Below are 24555 nucleotides of genomic sequence, written 5' to 3'. Positions count from 1 at the left end.
CCTTCACTTTCACCAGGAAGCTGCTTGATGGTCTCAATGTGCTGGAAACACGATTATTGGCGGCGGGATAATAGGCACTGCTAGATACTAGTATACGATGTTAGGTAAATAAAAATATCTACTTTGGCCCTGACTCCGACTCCTTTCTTCCCGGAGCCTCGTTGGCCTGTCAACAGCCTTGTCGGTCGCCGAACCTGGCTAGTCTAATTAGTGCTGCTTAGTAAGAAGCTTACATTGATGAACATGGTGCCACGGGGCTGTGGTGCCATGCCATTGCTTACTATCCTCAACTTGAACATCAATGCTGTCTCTCTTTGTTCCCCGGACTTTTCAACCCATCTGCTAATACTTCGACTTCTAGTTCTGGCCGTGTGAAGAAGATCTCGACGAGATCACAGCTACACGGCCTAGACCAAGTGCCCAGCAAGGCTCAACTTGATCGGAGATTCACTTGAGGAACACACATTGAACACCACTCAGAAATACTGTGCTTTGAAGCCGAATCTGCGAGGAGACTGAGCAAGACATCTTCCACGAACGAGACGCAGCCGCCAGAAAAAGCAACAGGGAGACAGTTCGACTCAGTATTCCACCTGCTTTATTGACTCCCTCGCCACCAAGGAGGACCGGGAAAGTCAAGCGAGTCAGGACCACCCGACTGTCTGTCGGCGGTGTCATCTCTGGAATCCTAATAAATGCCACTCGACTGAGGTACATTTTCAAATCGAGTTTCACTCAGGCCTTGGGGGGGCGCGACGGAAGCGATAAACCGCCCCGGCAGCAACGAAGATGGCAACAATGGCGTCGTCCACCGGCACCGGCACCGGCACCACCACCACCACCTCGGTCAATTCGACACGCATCATACCGGCATCCACGCGGCCCACACACTCAAGCACAGGATCACTGCTCCCAGCTCTCCTATGCCTCCACGGCGCCGGGTCGAACGCAACCGTATCCAAGATCCAAATGCGCCGACTGATATGGACGCTAGAGAAACAATTCCGCTTCGTGTTTGCCGAGGCACCTACGGAAGGCGATCCCGGATTCGGCATGTTGCCCGTATTCGAGTCGTGCGCGCCCTTCTACCGCTGGGTCAGTCGGCGGTTCACGCTGGGCGAGAGCGACGTGGAACCCACGCCCGCACACGAGGTGGCGGCCATTGACGACGCGCTTCGAAAAGTCATGGACGCCAATGGCGGCGTCGAGTCGTTTAAGGGTGTCATCGGGTTCAGCCAGGGCGCTAGAGTGGCGGCGGGTTTGTTGTTGAGACAGAAGAAGAACGAACAGCAGCAACAGCACCAGCAACAGCAGGGACCACGTTCAGGGTTGTTAGATACAAATTTTGCTTTTGGCGTCTTTCTAGGCGGTCCATACCCGCCCATCACGCTCGCGGAACACGCCGACCCTAAAGACTATGACTTGCTCAAGACGATTCCGACCGTCCATGCTTGGGGCCGCGACGACCAGTTTAAAAAGGGTTGTGTGGAGCTGGCCAAAGCGTGCGAGAGCGATCATTGCTTCACGATGGAATATGAGGGCGGTCACCACTTTCCTCTCAAGGATGTCGAGGCTAAGGATCTGTGCGATCTGATCATGGCCGCGTGGTATGCTGGTGGAGGCCAGTTTGGCGTCGCCGCGGACGAGAGATACTAACGGGCCACACGATGGGCGATACACATTTTTTGGCGGTGGGAAGGAGATGCGGCGGGCATAAAAGTAGGTAGCTTCGAGCGAGGGATGCGAGGATGAACGGTCAAGGTGCCCAAAGGAGCATGATGTCTCGACGAGTTCGGTTGCGGTGAATGACCGATACCCGATACCGGATTGGATCTATCGATCCTCCCTCTGTTTCGGACGACTTGTTCCGGTCCAAACCTACTGATGGGCCGCGCTTTGGTTTCGACCGATCAAACAAGATACAAACCTCCCTCGTAATAGTCAGTACTGTCCTACATTAACTGTCGACCCGGCAGGCCGACAGACAAACCAATCGGCAGATCGACTGGCTACAAACTCATAGATAGACTGTTGGCCCGAGCCTTCACGAATGGAGTCAGACATAGAGATATATTAGTACCCGGAAAGAGGACAGCCTGCTCAAAAGAGAAAACGGAAACGAAAATAGATGAGACAATAAAAAAAGAAGCAACCAAGGAAGTCAACTTCACCTGGATCTTGTTAGATCAAGCTTGTTGTATTATCATCATCGTCATTGCCAATGCCGACCCCAGCACACAGCAACTATACAATATGTAAAACCCCTAGGTCATCCCTACTAGTAGTAGTATGTTCGGCACCCTCCATGACAACTATATACCATAGGAGTTCAATCGATTGGAACCCATCAATGAACCATTCATTTGTTCCTTTGCCCATTTTTTATGACGCCGCCTTCGTCGGTGACGCATGATATTTCGCCGCGGCCTCCCGCAGCGCCAATTCCCAAGGCCGCCATTTCGGAAACTCAAAGGTGTCATGGACATAATGCGGCGAGCGGAGCCTTGTCCACCATAATCTCCGTCCCAAATAAAACATTTCCGGCGTGAGCATTTTCGACTCATTACTAGAGTATCTGTTCTTGTTCTTGTGGTGATGCCATTGCATCCCCTTAGAGGTGTTGTCCGTTTTGACCACCATTTCGGCGCCGGCGCCAGACCCTCCAAGACAAATACAAGTGACGATGTTGAGACAGAAAGAAAAGTCCAATGTCCATTGGATATGTCGGGCGGAGTCGACGACCGCCCATAATGCCGTCGAAGCGGCTTTGACGGACCCGACGGTCGTGACGATTTGGAGCCATTTAACAAAAAAGTCATTGTCAAAGGGGACGCCATGCATGCCTTGGACGTAGTCGCTGTCGTACACTTCCTCGATTAGAGTTAGTGCGTCCATGGGGTTTTGTGGTGCGAATCTGTCCACGACATGTTTTAGTAGGGAATGGTCAATACCCAAGCCTTGCTTGGCTCGCGTTGCGTAGTGATTCATGACGGCTGTCGATACATCTTCGTACCTCGGAGGCGACTTGTGCTGTGTGAGGACGTCGGCAAAGGCCGAGTTGATCATGGCTGGGGAAGATTTCGTCTTGCCAGATAATGATGACGACGGCGATAGCCTGGGCGGTCGTCTACTCTGATTGTCGGCAGTGGGTGTCCCCTCGGACGTGATGGGCTCTTCGCCTTCCACGACTTCGTACGGCAAATCTGCCATAAAGACATCTCCTCGGAAGACTCTGGTGAGCTCCTCAACCGCGTCGAGTTGCATGGCCAAGTCTTGTTTCAGCCTATCTTGATCCATCGGCGCGCCAATTTGGCTTTCTGTAGCACAAAATCGTCGAGCTTCTTGGAGCAGTTGGTTCATCGTCATCAAAGGCACACCGTCGGCCGAAAACAGCGCCTGAGAATCTAGGGCTGAAGCGGCCTCTAGACGATGACTCAAGTCCAGCTTCACCAGATCCGCCAGTAAAGGCCTGAGATAATGAGGAAATGGATCGTCGTAACATCCATGGGCGATCGCCCGGCATGTGTCCGTAATATCCCTGCAGCTGGCACCGGCCTCTTGCAGGGCATGTGCGAGCTGCCAGGCACCCTGCGCAGTCATGAACCCTGAGGTCAACCTGGGGAATGCTTCGGTGACGAGACGAGTCCACTCAAACACCAAGTCGTACCGATGTTCTCGAATACAAGCGCATACCACTGTTCTTGATATCCGGCCGGTGGGTATTAATCCCGTGTATTTGATGGCGTTGATCGTGAATCCAAAGGCTCGGTGTGCCGTGTTCTTGGACAGATATTGCACCAACATTCGATGAAACACCGCGGCATATTGCTCTGGCTGATGCCTGGAATAGCCAGTCTCCTGCATTCGATCCAGAATCCATTGTGCTTCTTCCCAATTTCCCTGGGCGGCATTCCAGACGGCATACTCGCCCCAAAGGCGCCGAAGACTGCGGCCTTCAAAAGACAATTGCAACTCGTCTATAAGTGTCCGCGCGGCTTCGGTGTCCCCTTGGAAAACGACTGCTCGGAGAACAGGCATGGCCAAGTTTTCACTCCGTTCTAACCCGCGCTCCTTTGCAAGTTTGATGAGTTTGGCCATCTCTGCCACCCGAATCGAATAGTCCTGGTTGAGCTGACAGAACAGGGACAGATACTTGGCGCCCAGTTCGTAAGTTGCATCCGTCACATGGTACCTACCACTCACATTCCCGAACAGGATCTCTTGAGCACGCGCATAGCTTGTTTCTGTAGAGAGCATATGTCTGAGGAGATCATAAACTGGTCGACAGAATATCTCATCCACGTCAAACAGACCACGACCTGCGTGAAAGACTGCCTCCGCCGTAAACCAATCGGGCTCTGGGTCTGCTTCGACAAGATGTCTCATGACGGCAGCAAATCGGCGATATTGTATCGGCTTACTCAACTGGCCAGTTGGTGGACGTATGAATGCCACCAGATGGGACAGTATCTCGGGAGTAATCGTATGTGTGGCATGTCCGACCATCGGAGACGTGGAAGATGATGAAGGTTTTGATGAAGCTGTCCCATTTGCTCTCAACAGGTGCTCCTTCAGGGCTTGCTCGACTACTTCGTCAGCCTCACCCATAATCAGGTGGTGGGGGATCGAAAAGTCCCCAAGTTGACCTTCGAACCCTGCGCTCTGAGTTCGAGTCAACTCTTTAAGGTCAATATCATCCGGCCATGCTGGATCGACACCATCTCCCAAAGGAGACTGTGTCTCGAAACCGGACCGCGACGAGAAAAGCAGAGGCGTCCACTGCAACCCATGGCCCTGTGCCTTTGGTGAGTTGTGAGCATTTTGTGCAGCATCTGAGGGACGAGGATTTCGGTGCTTAGAGGCACCCGCTCGATGCACAGAGGCCCCACTCAACTGGCCCTTGTTCGGAGGAACGCTCCCCGGAGATGAAGAATGGAGATGAGCCTGGAGGTGGCTCGATCCTCCTGAGGGTATTTTCTTGATTGGTACAGTCCAGCTGTCTGGGTTGTTGTCTTCAATTTGAGGTACCGCTGTTCCACTCGTATCAGAGCTGTGTGAACCGGAGAGATGTGGAGGCGACCGCCGGGGGTGATCACGGCGTATGTCGGAAGAGTCTCTAGCTGGAGCAGTATCCGATGACTGTGAATGCTGACTCGACGAAATACCCTCAAGTACACTGCTGGTATTGACCGAGTCAGTCTTGAGCATATTATCGGTGTGGCTATGACCACGATCAAGCTCAGCTGCAGAGCTAGAACCTGCGCTCCGCCAAGCAGTCGAACTTGTACCCTCATGTTCAGCTGGACCTTGAGATAGCCACTTTTCAACACATCCAGGAAGACTCTCGGCCTCATGTTGCCCACTAGGTATCGTCTGTTCTTCAGCACGGCGAGTCGAGATGCTATGCTGAGGTGAGATATTGTGGCGCTTTCCGTCGTCGCCCGACATGAAAATCTTTCTGAATCTCAACCTCGTCCTCCGCTGAGAAGCGGTAGAGGTATCTTCCACAACCTGGCTCTCACCAACTTGCAGGTCTGATTCGCGACCGCCAACCCGGCGTCCTCCAGCTGGACCAGCATCATCATGCTCGACACCACCAACAGCTCTGGCCAGAGAAGAAGAACTGTCCGCACTGTCCAAGTCCCGAGGCACAGAGGCTGCGGTCGACATATCCCTATACTGCTCTCCCGGGCCCTTTCTTCTCCTGCTTCTCCTGCTGCCTCCTCGCGACCCCAAAGTAAAGTCATCCCCTCGTTCCGCAGCCTCAAACAGGGCGTCGAGATGCGCGGCGCCTCTTCCGCTGGACACGGACCTCAGGACTCGCTTGGTCTCGACAATCCGCTCCGCCACACGTACTCGGCGACAAGTCTCGTAGTTCAGCGCGGCAATACCGCATATGCTTCCAACCGTGCCGACAAGGATCGAAGGATTCGACAAGGCCAGATGGCGCAGAGCTCGGAGGGCATTTTTCGAGGGAACCAGGCTCGTCGGAGGCGTCATATCATACTACTGCCACTACTTGTAGGACTAGTAGTAGGGGCGGTCATCTCATCTCTTGCTGGCTGCTGTTCTTGCACGCTATTGTGAGGTGACGAGGCGGGCTCGGGGGGAGGTGCTCGACAGTGGAAGAGGGCACAGAAAGCTATCGTCCGTCAAAGCCGGCCGGGGAGATTTCTATAGTGCTTTGACCTGAGGACGGAGGTACTAGTACCTGGTACCTAATATAAGCGGCGCAGTGCTGAAGTATTGTGAATGCACTGGTAATAAAGTAATCCTCAATGGCTGCAATGTCATGCAACTTGAACCTCGACACGCAGATTTGGTCTTCTCATGTTCTCCACTGTGAGTGGTCCATGTTGTAGCGAGACGCCGAGTCGGCCATGTCTCTTCTTGCCAAGAGGTAGCCAATCGCCGCCAACTGCAGTCACGGTTTAGCCCGCTTCAAGTTGCGGCCTACAAATTGAACGTAGCACAACATTATTATACGCGGAGGGTGTTCAGCGATGAGATAGTCACTTGCTACTGGAAACGACCGCCCAGACAAATACAAGCGTGAAATAGGGTCGCTTCCACTGCGATCACCCAGCATTGTCTACATCTACAGCTATTCCAATCGAAGCGACACACTCCTGCAGGAGCTTTCAGATATACGCGTTCGCACGCCTAACCGCCATGGACATGCCCAGTAACTGTCCTTCAACCAGCTCGTTGGAAACCTCAATAAATTTATGCATGATGCTGCATCAGCTGGCTGTCATGGTAAATATGCACGCGTGATCCAATGCCAGCGGCTGCAGAGGCCCCGCGCGCTGAGGCGACAGCAGCATCGTATCGCTCAATGGACCTTCGACGAGCCTCCTGGTATATGGTCCTCTACGCGTTCTTATGGACTTCGACTGCAGGTCGATTAGCGGGGGGAGCAAAGATTGTGATCCTGTGTACCTCGATCAACCGACGTCGGCGCTCCATGTTGTCTCGCCGGTCAAGGCACACTTCAAAATGAATCACTCCTCTGACTGTCTCACTGTGGACATTCTATCGAAACCAGGCTCTCTTCGACTCGTCAGTCGATCCTCAATTGCGATTACATATGCACAGCTGGACGCTACCGCTACTATAAACTGCGACCAATCCTAGCGTGCCACATCGGCAGGCACCGCATTCAAGTTGTTGCGTAAGAAAGGAAACTTGAAAGCAGTGAGGCGTTCCATCGACACCCGGTTACATTGGGGGAAAGAAAAAGGCAAACATTCAAGATGAACACCACTGGTGCCTTGTGGTTGCCTGGCTCGCTCGCATCTTCCACAGCTTAAATCAATCACAGACCACTTCTTACTGATCCCCTCGATGCACGTACAACGGTAAGGTATATATCTCTCTGAGCTAGAGCTAGACTTGTTCTGCCTCTGTTCTCTAGTCTTTGTCCAGAGAAATACCTCATTCCAACTTCTTTATCGTCAGTGTCCACTGTCCAGTCACCAAGGACTTCAAGGTTCACTCCATCAGACCTGAGCCATGCCACTTATCAGCAAGGACTCTCGACTTTCCAAGAGCGACATCCAGAACATCAGGTATCTTGGTGAACAAGGGGGATTTATTCCTCCTGGTGCAGAGCTCAGTTACCCGTAAGTCCCTGACTGTCCCCTACGGCCACTTGACCCTGGGGTGATTCTCCCTCTGCTAAATAACTCAGGAACAATGACGGCCGCGCTCACCGGTCCAAGTGGACCACCGACGACGGCATAGAGCACGAAGACTACCACATCACCATTATCTGGCGCTATAACGGTAAGAGGAGGGTTTGTCACGTTCCAGTCGACGAACGTACTTTTGATATTGGTATCCTTGTCTGGTTTGCGGAGCGAAGTGCCTAGATAGTAGAAAGACGGGATATCGAGTTTTGTTGAAGTGAGGAGGCACAGTTCAAGTCAAGAACTTCTTCCAACTCGACTACCGACCATCATAATGACAATAGTCCTTGATATATCCCAGATCCACCTGCGGGCCTTCATCGTTGACCCACAGATCCATCTCCCTCGTCCACTCCAGCTGATGTGTGTGCATCAGTGCCTTGGCCTCGGCAGACTCGAGCCGCCTAAGATGCCACAAGATCGTTTCTGCTAGCCGCAGCTGGGCAGCTGGCTCAGGCTCACCAGTCAATGAGTCCGCTGGCGACAGGCCCGGGGTCGAGCTTTCGTCCTCTTCGTGCTGCTGCATTCCTTCCATCTCTGCAGGTGGCGTCGAAGTGGAGGGCACTCGCACCTTCTTCACCAAGTCACTGAACAACGACGAGGCTGCATCAGGCTCGTTTCGCTTGCGAAGAAGGTCGGCCAAAGTCAGTCGAAGCCACATGAGCGTGCGATTGTTGCTGTCTCTTCCCAGCTCCGTGGACTCATGCAACAGGCCCTCCATGTGGGAAACTGCTTCGTCTTTGTCCTCTTCGTCAAGCGCCAGCAATGCCTTCATGTAGCCGATTTCACATTTCCGCTCGAAGCTCTTGTCTGTGACCCAAGGTGCATCCACGAGCGACAGAAACCCCCTCGCATCGTCCAATTTGCCCAAAGTACGATACGTCAATGCTAGTTGCAGGATAGAGTCCGCTACGATCGCGGCTTCGGTACCGAATAACCTTTGCCGAACATGGATATTCTCCTCGAGAAGCACCCGGGCCCGGTCAAGGTCCGACCCTCGGCCACGTTTGCGCAAAGCAGCCGCCAGCGAACATTGCACGTAGGTCGACTTGGAATTTTCAATGGTCAAGGTGGACGTCCAGATCTTGTAGATGTCGCCATATAAATCGATGGCCTCGGAGAACTGTCCCAGAGCTTCCATCGCCCATCCTCGAAACATCTGCCCTTTGAGCACCTCAGCGGCCAGTGGACCGAGCGTACGCCAAAGACCCGCTTGAGCCCTTGCTTGATTCTCTGCCGATTCTTGGAATCGCGTCATGATGAATGCGACCACGGCGGCGTATTGCAAACTCAAGAATGAGTCGGGCCGCTCCGGACCCAAAATTTCGAGTTGTCGCTTGGAAATGTCTAGCAGGAGATCGTAGCTGTTCTTGTGGTCACCCTGAGCGTATGCTTCAATCGCTGCAACAGATCGAGCCTGGAGTGTCAGGGGATGGTTGGCACCCAGCATCTCTGTCAATCCAGCAGCAACGGTATGCCTGGTTCCATAGCTTTCGTCTACACGCCCAGACAAGTTGCAAAACTCACCGAGACGCTTGAGGGCCAGGTACGGCAACAACTTGTCATCGAAAGTGCGGAATGATTCAGCCACTTTGTGATATGGCCCAACACAGAATTGTTGGAGGGGAATTTGACTCCGCAACCTTGGGGGTAGGAGCGTGACCCAGGAGCGAAGCGCAGACTGTGGGCGCATCAAGATGGACATGTCATCGGCAGAGTTCAAGGCATAAAACACCTCTGCCCAGCAGACGAATTGATTCGAGGTCATGAAGTTGCCTAAATGACGGACAATGAAATCTCCAGGCTCGTCCACTTGGCAGATGTGCATTTGCCAGTGCTGACAAGCGTACTTGTACAGCACATCAGTGTGCGGGCCACGTTCAATATCCAATTCCTCCGCACCATAACCGTCAGGATGAGCGTGTTTCCGAATGAACCGTGCGAGGAGGGTCGGTTCACGGTACTGGATCTCATTAAGCTTCGCAAGAGTCTTCTTGGCCAAATATTCGTTTCCTTCGGATAACGAGATCTTCAACGATGCGTTCTTTGGGGCGGACCGTGTTAGAAAGTCTTTGACAGACATGTGTACCATCTCAACATGGCCATTAGCCACCCGCACAAGCGGCCAACACAATTGCTGGATGGCTTCAAATGGGTCGAGAAAAAGATCCTTCTCATCTAGGGAAGAGGTTTGTGCTTTGTAGGCAACAAAGTGAGAGAGCTCGGTAAGTGACAGTGGCCGTGCAGCAGCAACCACAATCAGGAAGATCTCTCGCCTGAGAGCCAATTCGCTTGCCTCCAACGTCCTAGCGGTGTCCGCAAGAAGCTTCTCGTAGACGTTGTCCAGTCCAAGAGGAAATGAAGAAAGTGCACGCTCCTGCGCGTTGTGTGTCTTTGCCCGGGCGAGGCAGTCAATCATCATTCTCGCCCAGAGAAACATACCTTGACAGTCGGAGTCAATTCTTTGCAGCAGCTTTTCTTTGATCCCCTGCAGCAGTGGTTGACGATCGACTTCTTCTTCCACAAACCGTTCAATGTCGGCAGAAACAACATCCGGTGTCACAGGAATACGGATTGCGTTGCTGAAAGGCTCTTCAAATTTGCTATGATACCTTGAGAGGACGATTGTGCGTGCATTGGGTAGTTCAGACAGCCCGTGGAGACACTTCAGTAGATCATCGTTGTCGTCTACACCCTGGCACTCATCGAGAGCATCAACAATGAGTGTGAAGGCAGGTAATTGGGGAAGTAGTGTCTCCAGAATTGCCCAAAGTCGGATGAATGGACAGTCGTGGGGCGTCTTGTAGTGGTCAAACATTGGGATGATCTCTTGAACATGTCTCGGGAAGTCGGAACTGCTGGTGATACTCGGTTGTTTCAAGAGCTGTGAAAGAAGTGAGGACACGAGTGGGATTACAGAGGCTAAATTCGTGGAAAGCGAACTGCGGAAAAAGTGTGTGATCGTGATGGGCGTGGGCGATTGTTCGGCCAGAAATTGAGCAAGCATCGTCTTTCCACACCCTGTAGATATCAGCATGAGAGAGACGTAGGGATAATGGCAACATTTGAGCATTACCAGGGATTCCATATATCCAAAGAAGTTGGGAGAAATGGTTTGCGGTCCACACCTGATATTGCTGCGAGTCGAAGATCCATGAACAGGTCGACGCTGCCCGTTTGACGGCAGGAATCGGACACGGTTCGGGAGATAGCCAGTCCAAGATCTTCTCAACCCACATCCTGGTGAGCTCCTCTGCATAGTGCTCAGCTTCTGCAGAACAAAACACAGTTCACAATCCTTACCCTGGTGACGTTCCGCCTCCGCGAGCGAGAGCTCCTGCATGAATCGATACATATCTGGAGATTGACTTAGCAGGGGGCAGGATTGCCAGACAAACGGAACTGTATACTTCGATTAAGTTCGAGAGTCTCTTCTTGGAGATTCAGCCCAGCTTTAATGCGCCTGTAAAGGTCCTGGGATTCTAGTGTAGAATGAGCTCCGAAGCCAGGAAAAGAGGAAGGATTTTGTCTCTTGTCATACCGAGTCGAAATTGTTCCTGCTTGATTGCCTCTTTTTCGATGTCTTCGCGCCCTTTTGCTTGAGCTTGAAAAAATAACGTTAGAGTACTGGATTGTCAGCCTTCCGTCTACAGTAACCAACCTTTAATGGCTTGAACTTGTCCTTGTGGAAGGTCAGACAGAGCTGTGGATGCATAGGACCCAGGCATGTGAAACCTACCTCTAACAGCTGTGGCGGCGTATTCACGCTCTACGATAAGTCCGTGCCCCTCCACCTGTCGAACAATGGCTTCGAGTTTGCCTTTGATTGGTTTGAAGCTTGCAGTTGCAATCCGCGCTAGGCGACATTGTCAGTTCGGCTGCACGACGCAGACATTTCTCTGTCATACCACGCCGGGACTTCTCGAGGAGAAGTCGGGCTCGCACAAGGTAGTTCAGCACGTGGGCGCTGGCTGTGGAGATGGCATCAAACAAGAGGGTCTCGGTCGGAAACAGTTGAAGATATTTCATCCAGCGGCCAATATTTGGTGCAATGGTTGCCAGCGTCTCGATGACGCTCTCGTTGACCTCGATCTCTGTGACTACTAACTAGAGGCATGTCAGTGAAAGGAGATGAGGCAGCATCACCGGGGTCCCTCCCACAAAGACTGCGTGACTGCGGGCATCCCAGTCATCCAGTGCAGGGCATGTTCAAGAGAGGGGAACCCGGTAGCCTACAAACCCAGGCAGGCCTGACTCCTGAGGCTGAAAGTGACAGTCCAAGTGACTTACTCCGATCACTGCCCGGATTGAGCCCCACACTAAGGCGGTCGTGTGTGGTGATTGCTGTATCATGACATCAATTGACGCCGCGTATTGGTTGAAGGCCATCAGGATGTTGTCAAACCGCCGGCGGAATGGTCCATAATTCTGGTTGAACTTGTCTCTGGCCCGGTGCGTCTCGTGCAGGATCTCGTCCAGAGTGCAGGAAGGATGCTGACCGGAGGACGTGGCGGAGCTCAAGTCGATTCGCTTGCCCGGGTCCTTGGTCAACTTCTCATTGAATATCTAGGTCCATTACTGGTTGATTCATGGCTCGTTGTCGCGTTTACAACTCACCTTGACAGCCTGGCTCCAGCAACGAGCATGGACAGCATCGCTTGGAGATCCATCTTTCACCAACTTGGAAGGATCTGGAACGGCACTTGCAGTTGCGGGAGTTGGTTTATCGGCCACCACCGCTTGACTAACGGTCTCACTAGGCTTTCCCTCAGGGATTTGGAAGGGAGGTTCAAGTTGTTGCTCGCAGCTGCCTCCATCCGCCGGGGATCTGAGAAGCGTGGCTGACATTTTCTTTTCTGTTTTCGGGACACTCTGATACACGAGCCGGACCAACCTCCAAAAATCATCAGGCCTAAGGGGGCAAACGACGGGTCTTTGTACTTCGTACACACAAGAAGAAAACCAGCCGTGCCTTGTCGCTATGGGTCGCCTCAATCTGTACACCATCATGATACCAGCCTGAGCAGATCGGCAGGCATCCAGGTCTAGGTGCGGCTCGCACTTCGCTTAGTCGTGGCCACATCACATCAAATAGAAATTCACTAGGCGATCATTCCTGTTCTTCCATGACCCAGCCATCAAATCCGCGCGGAGAATTGTGACTATGCAGATTCTCAAAGGATCTTGCACTTTTGGCCCAGCCAGACTTGAAATCCCCCGTGAGTAGGCTGAACGGAGTTCGACTAGCACTCGCACTGCAGCTTCTCCTGTTCTTCTTCGTTCTGGGCCTTCCTTTCAACCTTAACTGGCTTCTAGGGAGGATCAGTATGGCATAAAGCTAACAAGAAAGGAAGGCATACCTGGGCGGGTCGTGGGGGTGCCACTCCAGTTCTCACCTTCCAGCCTGGGACCCAGTCCCCTTCTCCATCATTGGCGTAGTATCCGTAGCCACATCCGCACGTTGCTTCTTTGGAGCGCGGTGGAGGAACTGGGCCTGTGCAGGAAGTGGATCCCATGTTGAGAAAGACGGTAGGAAAGATGGGTGCCTTTTATTTGCAGTTTGGGTGTGAAGGAGAGGAAAAATGGCTTTCTTCAGGTTGAAGATGGATGTTGACACAGAGTATTGAAAGGCAGACCTCAAGGCAGATTCCAGGCGGGTTATATTCTTTTAGCTGTGGGGTTGGCGGCGCAACTGCCGATGGCCCGTGGATAATCCTTTGGCAAAAGGCGACCGCAATACACCACACTTGGCCCCATTTGTGCGGCACTCAGCTGCAGGGCAACACACTGCATTGGAACCGCCCGGGGATGTAACCGGTGAGAGATAACGGCTGGGATGTCCTTCCATCAAGTGGCTGGCATGAACATCCTGGCAGTGTGATGTAATAGTAGACGAAGGAAGGAAAGGCGCTTGTCTTGTCCCCTTGTAGTTGTAGCGGAGAGTGACCGGGAACGTCGTACAGAAACCACCTTCGCTTGGCTAATTAGGTTTGGCGGGAGCAGAGGAACACCTAAGGCACCTGATAACATGAACTCCTCCTAGTAGTAAGTACTAGGTACCAACATCGTAGCTGCCCTCACTACTATTGTCAGAAAGGAACATTTTCATCCCTCATAACTTTGACAGGTTATGGCCAAGGCTCGGCGCCGTGGCACTTGGGGATTCAGGCCTCTCTTAAGACCACCGAACGAGGACGGAGCGAGCCGGGCTCATAGAAGATTGGCTTCTACGCAAAATGTACTGGCCAGAAACATTGCACCCAGCAGACACGCTATACCCACTAGGATACATAAGCTTCGAAGTATGTATGCCGAGACCTTGAAGACTTACACAAAGAGTCGTGGATGGACTCAACGAAGGATTGCCGGACAACGTTCTGTAGTTGCGGAGACATATTGGACAAGCATTCCAAACTATCCAAGCATCTTTGGACGATCTGGTTGAAGATGAGACGAGGACATTGCGGCAAGGGGTAGGAGTCAGAGGTCAAACTTAACTTTTCCACTTCATGCTGAGATGCCCCGTCGAGTTTTAGCCTCATGTGGAGCCCGGCTCGGGACGAAAATAGCGCGCCGAAAATGCCGAGTGCCACAAGTGTGGCGATGGCCGTGAGAAGATGAACCACACCGTAGATGGCAGCTCGCTCTTCACATATTTAGTAGAGCACCCCTTGATCGTCGTGACGAATCGTTACCTTCGAATTCCGTGAAGTGAAGCACGGCCACCAGAGTGGTTCCGAGAGCCATGCCGTAACCAATGCCAAAGAGAAGGATTTCCACCATGTTAACCGCAAAGCTCTCGGACCCTAAAACCTAAACATGAGCATGGCCTTGACTATATTGTTTGCGGATGCTCACCATTCCAGGTGAGGCTTGTGGCAATGCCCGCAATCAGAGCCAGCGAGGCACCTGCGACCAATTCTCCCCAGAGTCTTCCACTATTTCGTATGCGAAATCCGATCGCTGCAGCCCCAATCATTGCTCCCAGACTCAGCAGCGCGTTGAGCAGACCGGCGGTCCACGATTCACCCCGTGCCGAGACGTTTACATAAATTGGAATCACAAAAAGCATCTGCAATCGTCAGCTCGATCTTCAATGAAAGGGAAGAGGCCCTGACACCGGTGAAAGCCATATCCTTGAAGAATGTCACAAGAAGTATTGGCCAGACTGGTCGCCGCGCACAGTTTCGAATCGGAATCAGTGGGCGGTGGATCACACGATGCTCATACCAAACGAAGATTGCGGCAAAAAGAATCGATGCTCCTAGTAAACCTGCGACAGCGGGAGAGTTCCAAAAAACATCATACCCAGCGATTCCAAAGCCGCAAATGGCACACGCCACGAAGATGAGAAGCAGCACAGCACCCATTGCGTCAAAGTCATGGAGTATGGGGGATCCTGACCCAGCAGACCCAGAACCTGTGGACTGTGTTGGCAAGGGAGGCAACTTCAAGCTCAGACTCACCGCCAACAAGGCAACCAATGCGAGCGGCGCTTCCATGGCAAAAGCACTAGCATGAGCAGTCAGTGATTTACTAAGGACGGCAACAATAAGACAGTGGTACCTCTGCCATCCAAGGCGCTCCACAACCACGCCACCTAAGGTCCCTCCCGCCAGGCGTCCCAAAAAAGTGACCAAATCTATTCCACTTTGCCATATTGCTCTGTTACGAACAGGGACGATATCTAGATGAGTGCTCAGTCAAAACTCGACCTGGAACAGAGCTTCGCTCACCTGTGATAATAAGGGAAACAATATAGCCCATGCCTGCAGTTCCTATTCCAACTATCCCCCTTGCTAGCACAAGCATCCAAAATTTCGAAGATAACGGGCTGGCATAAGTCGGTGAGAAAGACCAAGAAGGGATAATCTGAGTGCATACCAGAGAATTACACCAATAAAGAACCAGCAATAACTTCCTAGCAGTAGGGGCTTCCTCCCATACCGATCCGACAAGCGACTGTACTGCACAAATGGTCAGAGCCCGAGGAGACTCGCAGGACACTCGGGGTTCGGTCAGCGTACCACGGGTTGTCCTGCTGCGATACTGAAGCTGAAGCCTATAGTTAATAAGGCGACATGTCGAAATTGATGGAACTCGGATGCTGTAACTGTTAGTGGCAGGACAGAAAGCAACCAAGATAGATCCTACCAATTTTGGGAAAGACTGCTGATTCTAGTCCAATATCGGCTTGACTTAATATGATCCTATAGGTTCAGCATCCGTATTCATCTATTTCGTGTGCAATATACCCCAGAATCAGGCCTGGAGAAGCCCAAATCATCTTCCCAAGGTCCAGGTCATCTGCGTAGTTTTTCGGCCCAAGTAAAGGTGCGCTTTCAGTTTCGCTCGGAAGTTGGGCCGGCGCATCCTCGATCTCGCGGCCCAATGAGTCTTCTGTGGCCATTTGAGATGAGACCGGACAAGGCAGCGCTGCTCCAGGACCTGGCAAGAAACCCACCTGGAGGCCGATGCTTTTGAAAATACGCAGTAAGGGACACAGAAGGTGAACTCAGTTGGAGGCTGAAACCTGAGCGTGACAATATGTCTACTATGTGAAGCATTGGATTGGTCCGTAGGTAGAGTGACACTTGGCCGCAACTTCCAAGTTCTGGCGCACCGGTAATAAATACACGGGCGGTTGTGCGAAATACCGTCAGCCTCACCGGTAAGTACCTAGGTAAGGTACCTAGGTACTACCTAGGTACTGTAACTTCGCGATTGCATTCAGGTTAGTAGGTAGCTTATGCTAGATAAGGTACGGCCCTGGTAGATCACCGTTGGTAGTGACCCACTCTATGACAGTCGGTACTAGTAAGTTGGTATTAAGGTTACCGCATCCATTTAGGTAGCATTATTCCAGACTTTTAGGTCGAATACCTGGTATTACATTTTAAGCTTTCTGCTTCATCTTAGGGTAGTGTCATCCTAAGAGTTGATCCAAGAGCACGACTACTGGTACCTGAGTACCTACGTAGGTACTGTGGTAGACTGGTACCTAGTAAAAACAAGAGACAGTACGCAGCCTGAGGTACAAGTGCCAGTAATGCCGCGTTTCTTCTTGGGGTTTAGCCTTCTGCTGTTCAAATTGCTGTCACACTTAGGCTCCTGACAAACGTCATTTACGCCAAAACATACCGGGGTTTGATTTTTATCTCATCCTGAAAATTGCACAGGGCTGCCTGTTCTTCATTTGATCACGGAGGACGCGACTTGCTTCCTCAGGGGGATGCGCATTGTTTTTTCCGTGGTCATGATGACAGCGCTTTTCCTGTCTCTTCTGTTGCATGGCCGAATGTGGTTCTTTGCTCTAGTATTCGCTTCGCAGAGTTGGGCGTACACTTTACCCAAATCCTTTGATTGGGACCAGATTGAGCCCACTCCGCATCTGAATTACACGAGCTGCTATGACGGACTAGAATGCTCTCGCCTACTTGTTCCCTTGGACTGGCAAAATTCGACCACCGACAAGCAAGTCATATTGGCCGTCGCAAGGCTGGCAGCCAAGGTCGACTCTTCAGATCCAAGTTTCGGCGGTACGATCATTGTCAATCCGGGGGGTCCTGGCGATTCGGGTGTGGACAAGCTGAGGTGGTCGGGAGCCGGCATACAGGAAATCGTGGATGGAGAGAAACATTTTGAGATTCTCTCATTCGATCCAAGGGGGGTTCATCACACTACTCCGGCGGCAGTCTGCTTCGAAGACGACGGTGACCGGAGCCATTTCGAAACGGTGGATGTCTCTGCTGGAAGCGCCACAGACTCGGCGTCTTCACTCAACACAAAATGGGCACTCGCCGCAGGATTAGGCAAGTTGTGCTCTTCCACGGGCGGGGGTTTCTGGCCAGATGGAACAGACATCAGACAATATGTCAGCACCTTGCAAGTAGCGTATGACATGCGTCATCTGACCGAGGTGATTGAAGAAGCGAGGAATTCCTCAAGGTACGAGGTGGGCATCGTCAGAGAGGCATCACAGCAGATTCTCAAGACAAAGCCCAAGCCGTTGCTCAACTACTGGGGTTTTTCGTATGGAACATACCTCGGCAATACATTCGCAAGCATGTTCCCAGATCGAATCGGCCGCATGATACTGGACGGCGTTCTTGATGCCTCAGACTACACAGCAACAAGCTGGCGAAAGAATCTTCAAGACAACAATAAGCTGTGGATATTCTTCCATCAATGGTGTTTTGATGCCGGCCCAAGATGTGCCTTGTACGACAATACAACGAAAGAATGGACACAGCTAGCATCCAAAGTCAACAGCTTTCTGAACCACCTCCAATCCAATCCGCTCTCCATTGTATCCCGAAACCAAATCCAACTCGTGCGCTATTACGACATCGAAAACTTGATGCACAGAGCTTCTTATGGCCCATGGCAAGTCTGGCCTCGTTTAGCCCGAGGTCTTGCCGCACTCATGGAAGGCGACATGTCAACATTTACATCTCTGTTCGCATTGGATACTTGGACACCTCATCCCGGCATCCTTGCACCATTTCCCCTTCTTGATCCTTTCAACAACCATTCTTCTCCCCACCCACCTCTGTATCCCGCCGAGCTTGAAGCATCTGTTGCCATCATGTGTGGCGACGGAGAGGACATCACCTCCGGATCCAAAACAGAGTATCTCTCCTACGTCGACGAGCTTCTGGAACAGTCACAATTGGTCGGCCCGGTCTGGGCGGAGGTCACACTCCGCTGCCGCAATTGGCCCAAATCTGCACGCCCGTCAGCAAAAAATCGTTTCACAGGGCCCTTCGGCAGCAAAGCCCATGAACGAGGAACTGGACAAGACGATGGGACTGGGCTTATGCTGTTCATCGGCAACACAGCAGACCCAGTAACACCGGTGCGGAATGCGATCAAGATGGCCGAAGCCCATGATGGAAAAGGGGTGGGCGTATTGGTTCAGGAAACACCGGGACACTGCAGCGGTGTCAACATACCGAGTCAGTGTACATGGGGGGTTATTAACAGGTTCTTCAATAAGGCAGAGTTGCCAGAGAAGGGCAAGACGTGTGGGGTCGATTGGAAGCCATGGGATAGGATTTGAAGACCCACTTTGGAACGATCCGAGTTGTGGGTCACAACCTACTTAGCATGTTCTATACAAACCTCATCCATCACTACTTTGAAATTCGCCATTCGGCATCTGCTCCAAAAGTATGTCTTTTGTTATTTTCCTTTTCCTGCTGCGATCTCTGCTGCACACCATTTCAAGCGTATGTGATGCCAATGCGACGAGTCGACGACTGACATCCCTGGCCGGCCAAAGGTGTGTCTCGGTATCCCACCAGGCGATGCTTGAACTGCGCATGGGAGCATATGTCTTCTTCACCGAGAGTCCGGGGGCAAAGTTGGCTGCAAGCACGACCGATGCCTCGATGGAGTTTGAAAGCTAATTCCCTCGTCACACCCAAGAGCCACAGGTGTATGATTACCGTGCGAGACTCTGGCTGAGGTATGTCGAGACCAGTAGTCCATAAGGGATTGAACCAAAGCAGGGATATCTCAAGAGCAGTGGCTTCTGGCACATTGTAGAAGGGCATGCCGGGATAATGGCCGCCATTTCGTGTCATCATCCTGACCCCTTGGTCATGAACGGAATCATCCGAAGGCATGAGAGCGAATGTCCCTACCACTGACGCGGCGTTTCCGGTTCCTGGTCGGTTAGCTTCCAGCAGACCTCGGATTCTCCGCGATATCCCCTTATGTTAATGCCAATACATCTCTTCATTCTAGGACATCAGCCGTCCATAACGGAGGAAGGAAACGAATTCTGCTAAGCGCGTGTACGATTTCCACAACTTCGAGTCCAAGTTGTAAGAACAAAACATGACAATAACCATACTAGTAGCTGGCAACAGATTCTATTGAACTCACCCAGAAGTGCTATATTCAACGTGGGGCAAAGTAGCTATCAAGGCTGCAAACAACACAATTCAGTGTACCACCGTATGCAAACGCTATACAAAACATTTCATGGCCGCTCAGCATTGTCTGCACTGGTTTGTTGTTCTTCTCCGTCTCCGGATTCGGCAGTGGAGCTCTCAACCAAGTATACTAAAACCAAGATTAGCATTGTTGCCCACGAAATTGAGGGACTATTCGATAGATACATACCGTTAGGCCTCAGGAACCAGCTGAGAATAAAAACGAGAACAAAGATTGAACCCAGACAGACAAAGACGACTCCGGCATAGATGCCCACGGTCAGACTGTAGATGAGGTTGAAGACCGTAGGAGCAACGACGCGAGCCAGGGCATGCAACAGACCCGAAGCCCCCAGGACCTGACCCGTAAGGTTGGCGGGGATGTGCTTGGTGAGAGCGGACTGTAGAGTCGGGGAGCCGATGCCGCCGAGCGAGGCCACCATGCCCGAGAGGACCATGACCGCGCCAGACGGGGTGAGGGCGTATCCGATATAACCGAGGAGATCGAACAAAATTGACACCCTGATGATGTTGATATCGAGCATGTCTGCACCCTTGTGGCCGGCCGACTGCTCCTGTGCGGGACCTCGAAAGATTCGCGTGAGGATAGGTAGGATGGTGACCAAGGCAAGCACGCGACAGACGTTGACGGCGGAAAGAAACATACTCGAGTCCACCGCGGTCCACCCAAAGCGGTACTCGGCGTAGATGATGATGATCTGCATGGTGCCCATAGCGACACCGAACATCATGGTGTCAATGGCGGCAAGCACAAACAGATTCTTGCGCAACTTGGAGCTAGACCCTTCGCCCGTGGGCCGGAGCACCCAAAGAGGCTCGAAGAGGTTATAGTTGCGCAACCGGGCCAGCCAATCTTTATGCGGCGAATGAAGTCGGGCCAGACGCCGTTTCTCCCTCGCCAAAAGCTGTCGTTCCTTGGACAAGGATTCGGGCACCACGAAGGAAACAAAAAAGATGAAAAACGCGTGACACCCCAGCGCGACGTAGAAAACCACCATCACGGTTCCCGCGAGTTTGATCAGCCAACCAGCCACGATGGGACCCAGCGCAATGCCGGCGAATAATGTGCCGTGGAAATAACCAAAGGCCACATTTCTTCGTTCCGGAGGCGAGCAATCCGAGGCATAGGCAAAGGCGAGCGCCATGGCGGTAGTGAATGAGCCACAGAGGCCATCCATCAGAGCCCCCAAAAGCATCCAGTACACAGAGATCTTGCCCGCGCTGGTACCCACTATGATCGTGATGATCTCGGCCGCCAACGCTCCGAGGGAGGTGCACACAATCACCTTCTTCCGCCCTATTCGGTCAGACAGAGACCCGAGGTGAGGAGATATGATGGCCGAAAACACGCCCGACAGCAGATTGGAGTATAGGTTGAACTTGGCCACAAGTGACTGTACATGAGGATCTCTGCACTGCGGATTCTCCGAGCCGAGAAGTACGGGCAAGAACTTGAACGTTGGATCTTTCGTCGCGCGGTCGGACAGATAGCCCTGGCAGATGAGGTCGAGGACGAGGTAGGTCTTGGGCACAATGATGCCTCCGAAAGCAACGCAGAATGGGAAAAACGCGGGCAGAAGCCAGAATATCTAGATAGGGACTTGTCAGCTCGCGGTTCCAGCTCCAGCAAGAATGTCATGTTGGTGTCCGTACCGAAGGCTTCTTGTGCCATGGTAGATCGGCCGACCCTTGTGCGCCGCTCCAGGGCTCGTTGATGGCTCTCTCATAACTCGTTCTGGCCCTCGTGTAGGGAGGGCTCTTGTGAGTCTGTTGTCGACGCGCCTTGATCAACGGACTACTTTCATCCTCTTGCGGCCCAGCGTCTTCCCATTCCCCAGGCCCGGTCTGGGCGATTGGTGTCTGCGGTATGCTCTCAGAAAGAAGTGCCTCCTCTTGAGCCTCTTCTGCGAAGGCCTCTTCCGGATCCATCATCTCGATGGTGAAGCTGAGATGGATTGCAAGGTGGATTGGCCCCGATAACGGGTGGCCGGACGGATTTCAGGATAGAAGTCTAGAGAACGGCATCAAAGCAGAGGGCTAATTGAACCACAACCGCGGCGCGGTGTCAACAGCAGGCATCAGCAATTCCAAGATATTATTGTAGATGTATCCAGTAGTAGTAATCAACGGCGATAAGATGGTCTGTCTTGACGTAATCGACGCAGTGCGCGGAACAGGACAAGTTGGAGACAGCGGCTGATTGACAGCGTCCAGTACAACACAACAGACCGAAGTAGTGTGTAGGTACTGTAGTTGACAGTGGTGCCCTGAAAACCTCCAACCACCCAGGCGGTTCGTAGCGGTGGACGAGTCTGTCTCGTTGTCCTCGTCCTATAGACCCAAGCAACGCAAGGAGATCGGATCCCCTGAAAGACCCCGTCGTCCTCGTTTTCGTTTTCGTTACTCCGAACTACGGAGATTGTACGCCGATCAACCGGGGGCGCGTCTCTAACCGTCCGCCTCCCAATTGGATCGGTTGGCCATTTCAGATCTCTGCCACACCCTGCATCCACCACGACATTTATTAATAAATTGTAACAGTCCACCGTGCAAGTCCAGATTCCATATGACGAATACACCTCAGTGGATGCAGGCTCAATATATACTATTGTAAGTAGGTTTGTTCCGCAATATGCAGACATGTCGGCCATACCGTGGTGCGCCGTCGACCCGAATACTACTAGTACAACTGTACATCGTAATCGTAGCATTGCACATCAACTCGGAGGGTAAGAGGATATTTACACGCCACAGTTCAGTGCAATCGACTCAAGGCACTCTTGCCACCTGTTATCCAAGCCTCATTCTATCTACCTAGGTATATAGCACCTCTCTTTCGCCCTCCTCATCCACCCACCATATGGCCCACGGCATCTGCTAGTTCCGAGAACAGGATGCCCTTGAGGATGTTTTCTCCCTGGTCCTCCGCCCAGTGGCCGGCATCTATTAGTTTGCGTTTCCAGCTCTTTTTCTGTGTCTCTGAAAGCTCTTCCCACTTTCTGATCGTCTCATCCCTGACGAGTGCGGCGTCGTGCGCAAGTTCGGTGGATATGCCGGTGCCAGCTTCGTCGCGGACGATAATTGCTTTAGGGGTCTCGAGTTCCGAGTTTTCCACCACTAATTCTTTGAGTTTTCGTTTCAGCCCCGCGGTGCCTTCTTCGATGTTGCTTCGAACCTCGTCCATGTCGGGAACGTGAGAGGCAGCGGCATCCTTCAGTTTCTCGGTCGCGCTGTGCGCAGCGGTTGGTATATCGGATTTAACAACGTCGGCAAAGATGTATGGCCGCACGACCAACTCCCGCATTCGTGGGGAGAGCCAGTCCGTGGCGCCCAGGACAGGCGGTACAGCGCCACGAATCTCGCAGAAGGCTTGCATGAGGAACGCCACGACACCCACCACCACCAGAGCAAAGAACACACTGAATGTGGTCTGCATTGCTTCGGATCGGCCTGGAGGGATGAGCACATATCGTGGGCGCTTGGTGTATGTCGGCGGGTAGGGTCGGAGAGGGAGATAGTGTACCACAACACGCTGATCGACGCCGACCGAGGCCAATCGGACGGATTGAGGCCCGACATCTTTTGTCACGGGCAGGGTTGGACCGACGAAGTTGGAGAACGTGAGCTTCGTCAAAGGTCCTTTGTGGACACTTCTGAGAAAAGCGTAGGGACGGAACCTTCCCAGGCCAACTCCGGGTGTGTAGTCAATAGTTAAGACCCCGACTGAGCTATCATCTCCGTTTTGACCAGCCACAGCAATGATAAATTGTCTCTCGCCCTGTTCAGATTCGGTCAAGCGGCACACCTCCAATCCGACGGCAGCCTTCGTTGACTTGTGCAGTCGCTTGCGGAGGGAGATGCGAGCTTGCGACAGGTCTTTGCTGACTCGAAGCACGAGCAAGTCTGCGCCTGTCCGTCCTGGTCTATTTTGCAACAGCAATAGATGATAAGGAGTTAAGAAACGAATGGCTCGAAACTTGGGCCGCTTCGACGGCGGAAGAGAGCTTGTAGATTCAGGGCTCCGATGCAGCGAAATCGGGGCCCGAGGCTTTGACTTCAAGGAAAGTCGCTGCAGGAACACCTCATCGTCTGTGCAATAAGCAAGAAGGTGACCTTCCTCGCCATCATCGCTATTGATCAGATCCAGATCTGCTGCTTCTCGAGAACCTAGGTTTATGCGCGACACTTCGTCCGCCAGCGTGGGACTCAAGGCGGGTCGGAAGACGATGATTTCGTTTTCTGGAGCCAAGCCAGACGCAATGGCCGCGAGTCGCTGCTGGGTAGGAGTGGTGGCCGGTGAGAGCCGTAGAACCCTCTGATACGTCTCATTTTTGGTGGCGGTTGCGGATTTGAAAAGGGCCGTTCGTCCAAGAGCTTGTGACGCTGGCGGTGCTGAAGGCTCTGTCTGTTCTGTGCCATCTTCATTTGCAGTGCTACCGTCGGCCTTTCTTTTTCGTGCTGGTAATCCAATGCGAAATGACCTCAAATGTTCATTTTTGCCTGCATTCTGGTCGGCGAGAGAGCTGTTGATGCCTGCAAGTGCAGTCAAGGAGGACTCGGAGGACTCGACGACGGCCAGACTTGTCACTGAATCCTCGCCCTTGATGAGCTCTACATCAACCACCTCTGCCAGCTGATCTCGCCGAGATGTATCGATCAACGAGATCTTGTTAGGCACGCCTGTCGACGACGACCCTCCGCCGCCGCCGACCAGCAGAAAATCGGGGTTGTACGGGTCGAAGTCGGCGGCATAGAGAGGATAGGACAACTTCGTGTGAGAAGAGGACACGGTTGGCGCCATGGCGGTGAGGTTCGAGTGGCAGGGTGAGGTTCGGCTGTAGACCAAGACTGTAGTTAAAAAAACAGTACGCGTCACAGAGCAAGCTCACGAAAGAATGGAG

The 24555-nt window shown here is 52.5% G+C and overlaps 9 protein-coding genes across 9 annotated transcripts; 3 read left to right on the top strand and 6 right to left on the bottom strand.

Annotated features, from left to right (window-relative positions):
* The first annotated feature begins 284 nt into the window (after positions 1-284).
* On the top strand, positions 285-2265 carry HMPREF1120_05112 (uncharacterized protein). Its single transcript, XM_009159275.1, has one exon. It carries the CDS (start codon positions 790-792, stop codon positions 1654-1656), a length of 867 nt encoding a protein of 288 aa, XP_009157523.1. The 5' UTR covers positions 285-789; the 3' UTR covers positions 1657-2265.
* HMPREF1120_05111 (uncharacterized protein) lies at positions 2058-6414 on the bottom strand. Its single transcript, XM_009159274.1, has one exon. The coding sequence runs from the start codon at positions 5998-6000 to the stop codon at positions 2383-2385; it is 3618 nt and encodes a 1205-aa protein (XP_009157522.1). The 5' UTR covers positions 6001-6414; the 3' UTR covers positions 2058-2382.
* Positions 6415-6434: 20 nt separating this feature from the next.
* Positions 6435-10841, top strand: HMPREF1120_05110 (uncharacterized protein). The gene is made up of 2 exons (XM_009159273.1): positions 6435-7625; positions 7694-10841. Exons 1-2 carry the CDS (start codon positions 7516-7518, stop codon positions 7872-7874), a joined length of 291 nt encoding a protein of 96 aa, XP_009157521.1. The 5' UTR covers positions 6435-7515; the 3' UTR covers positions 7875-10841.
* On the bottom strand, positions 7951-12701 carry HMPREF1120_05109 (uncharacterized protein; the record flags this gene model as incomplete). The annotated part of the gene is made up of 10 exons (XM_009159272.1): positions 7951-10712; positions 10768-10944; positions 10995-11048; positions 11102-11173; positions 11233-11295; positions 11353-11373; positions 11431-11547; positions 11600-11798; positions 11982-12257; positions 12309-12701. 10 exons carry the CDS (start codon positions 12699-12701, stop codon positions 7951-7953), a joined length of 4134 nt encoding a protein of 1377 aa, XP_009157520.1.
* Positions 12702-12934: 233 nt separating this feature from the next.
* On the bottom strand, positions 12935-13207 carry HMPREF1120_05108 (uncharacterized protein; the record flags this gene model as incomplete). Its single annotated transcript, XM_009159271.1, has 2 exons — positions 12935-13003; positions 13052-13207. 2 exons carry the CDS (start codon positions 13205-13207, stop codon positions 12935-12937), a joined length of 225 nt encoding a protein of 74 aa, XP_009157519.1.
* Positions 13208-13901: 694 nt separating this feature from the next.
* Positions 13902-16101, bottom strand: HMPREF1120_05107 (uncharacterized protein; the record flags this gene model as incomplete). Its single annotated transcript, XM_009159270.1, has 11 exons — positions 13902-13972; positions 14023-14337; positions 14387-14497; positions 14550-14763; positions 14810-15203; positions 15258-15378; positions 15428-15525; positions 15576-15658; positions 15719-15798; positions 15846-15901; positions 15947-16101. The coding sequence occupies 11 exons, from the start codon at positions 16099-16101 to the stop codon at positions 13902-13904; spliced, it is 1698 nt and encodes a 565-aa protein (XP_009157518.1).
* Positions 16102-16581: 480 nt separating this feature from the next.
* On the top strand, positions 16582-18863 carry HMPREF1120_05106 (uncharacterized protein). The gene has a single exon (XM_009159269.1). The coding sequence runs from the start codon at positions 16924-16926 to the stop codon at positions 18751-18753; it is 1830 nt and encodes a 609-aa protein (XP_009157517.1). The 5' UTR covers positions 16582-16923; the 3' UTR covers positions 18754-18863.
* Positions 18864-19680: 817 nt separating this feature from the next.
* HMPREF1120_05105 (MFS transporter, DHA1 family, tetracycline resistance protein) lies at positions 19681-21586 on the bottom strand (the record flags this gene model as incomplete). Its single annotated transcript, XM_009159268.1, has 3 exons — positions 19681-19763; positions 19824-21243; positions 21308-21586. 3 exons carry the CDS (start codon positions 21584-21586, stop codon positions 19681-19683), a joined length of 1782 nt encoding a protein of 593 aa, XP_009157516.1.
* A 913-nt stretch (positions 21587-22499) lies between these two features.
* HMPREF1120_05104 (uncharacterized protein) lies at positions 22500-24455 on the bottom strand (the record flags this gene model as incomplete). Its single annotated transcript, XM_009159267.1, has 1 exon — positions 22500-24455. The coding sequence occupies one exon, from the start codon at positions 24453-24455 to the stop codon at positions 22500-22502; it is 1956 nt and encodes a 651-aa protein (XP_009157515.1).
* Positions 24456-24555: the final 100 nt, after the last annotated feature.

Source organism: Exophiala dermatitidis, assembly GCF_000230625.1.
Source record: "Exophiala dermatitidis NIH/UT8656 unplaced genomic scaffold supercont1.4, whole genome shotgun sequence".
Lineage (NCBI taxonomy): Eukaryota > Fungi > Ascomycota > Eurotiomycetes > Chaetothyriales > Herpotrichiellaceae > Exophiala > Exophiala dermatitidis.
Note: the sequence above shows the minus strand (reverse complement) of the source record. Positions and strands in the feature narration are given on the sequence as shown.

Coding starts and splice junctions, on each gene's coding strand:
- HMPREF1120_05112 (XM_009159275.1), top strand. CDS start 790: ATGGCAACAATGGCGTCGTCCACCGGCACCGGCACCGGCACCACCACC.
- HMPREF1120_05111 (XM_009159274.1), bottom strand. CDS start 6,000: ATGACGCCTCCGACGAGCCTGGTTCCCTCGAAAAATGCCCTCCGAGCT.
- HMPREF1120_05110 (XM_009159273.1), top strand. CDS start 7,516: ATGCCACTTATCAGCAAGGACTCTCGACTTTCCAAGAGCGACATCCAG. Junction 7,626..7,693: donor GGTGCAGAGCTCAGTTACCC/GTAAGTCCCTGA, acceptor TAAATAACTCAG/GAACAATGACGGCCGCGCTC.
- HMPREF1120_05106 (XM_009159269.1), top strand. CDS start 16,924: ATGCGCATTGTTTTTTCCGTGGTCATGATGACAGCGCTTTTCCTGTCT.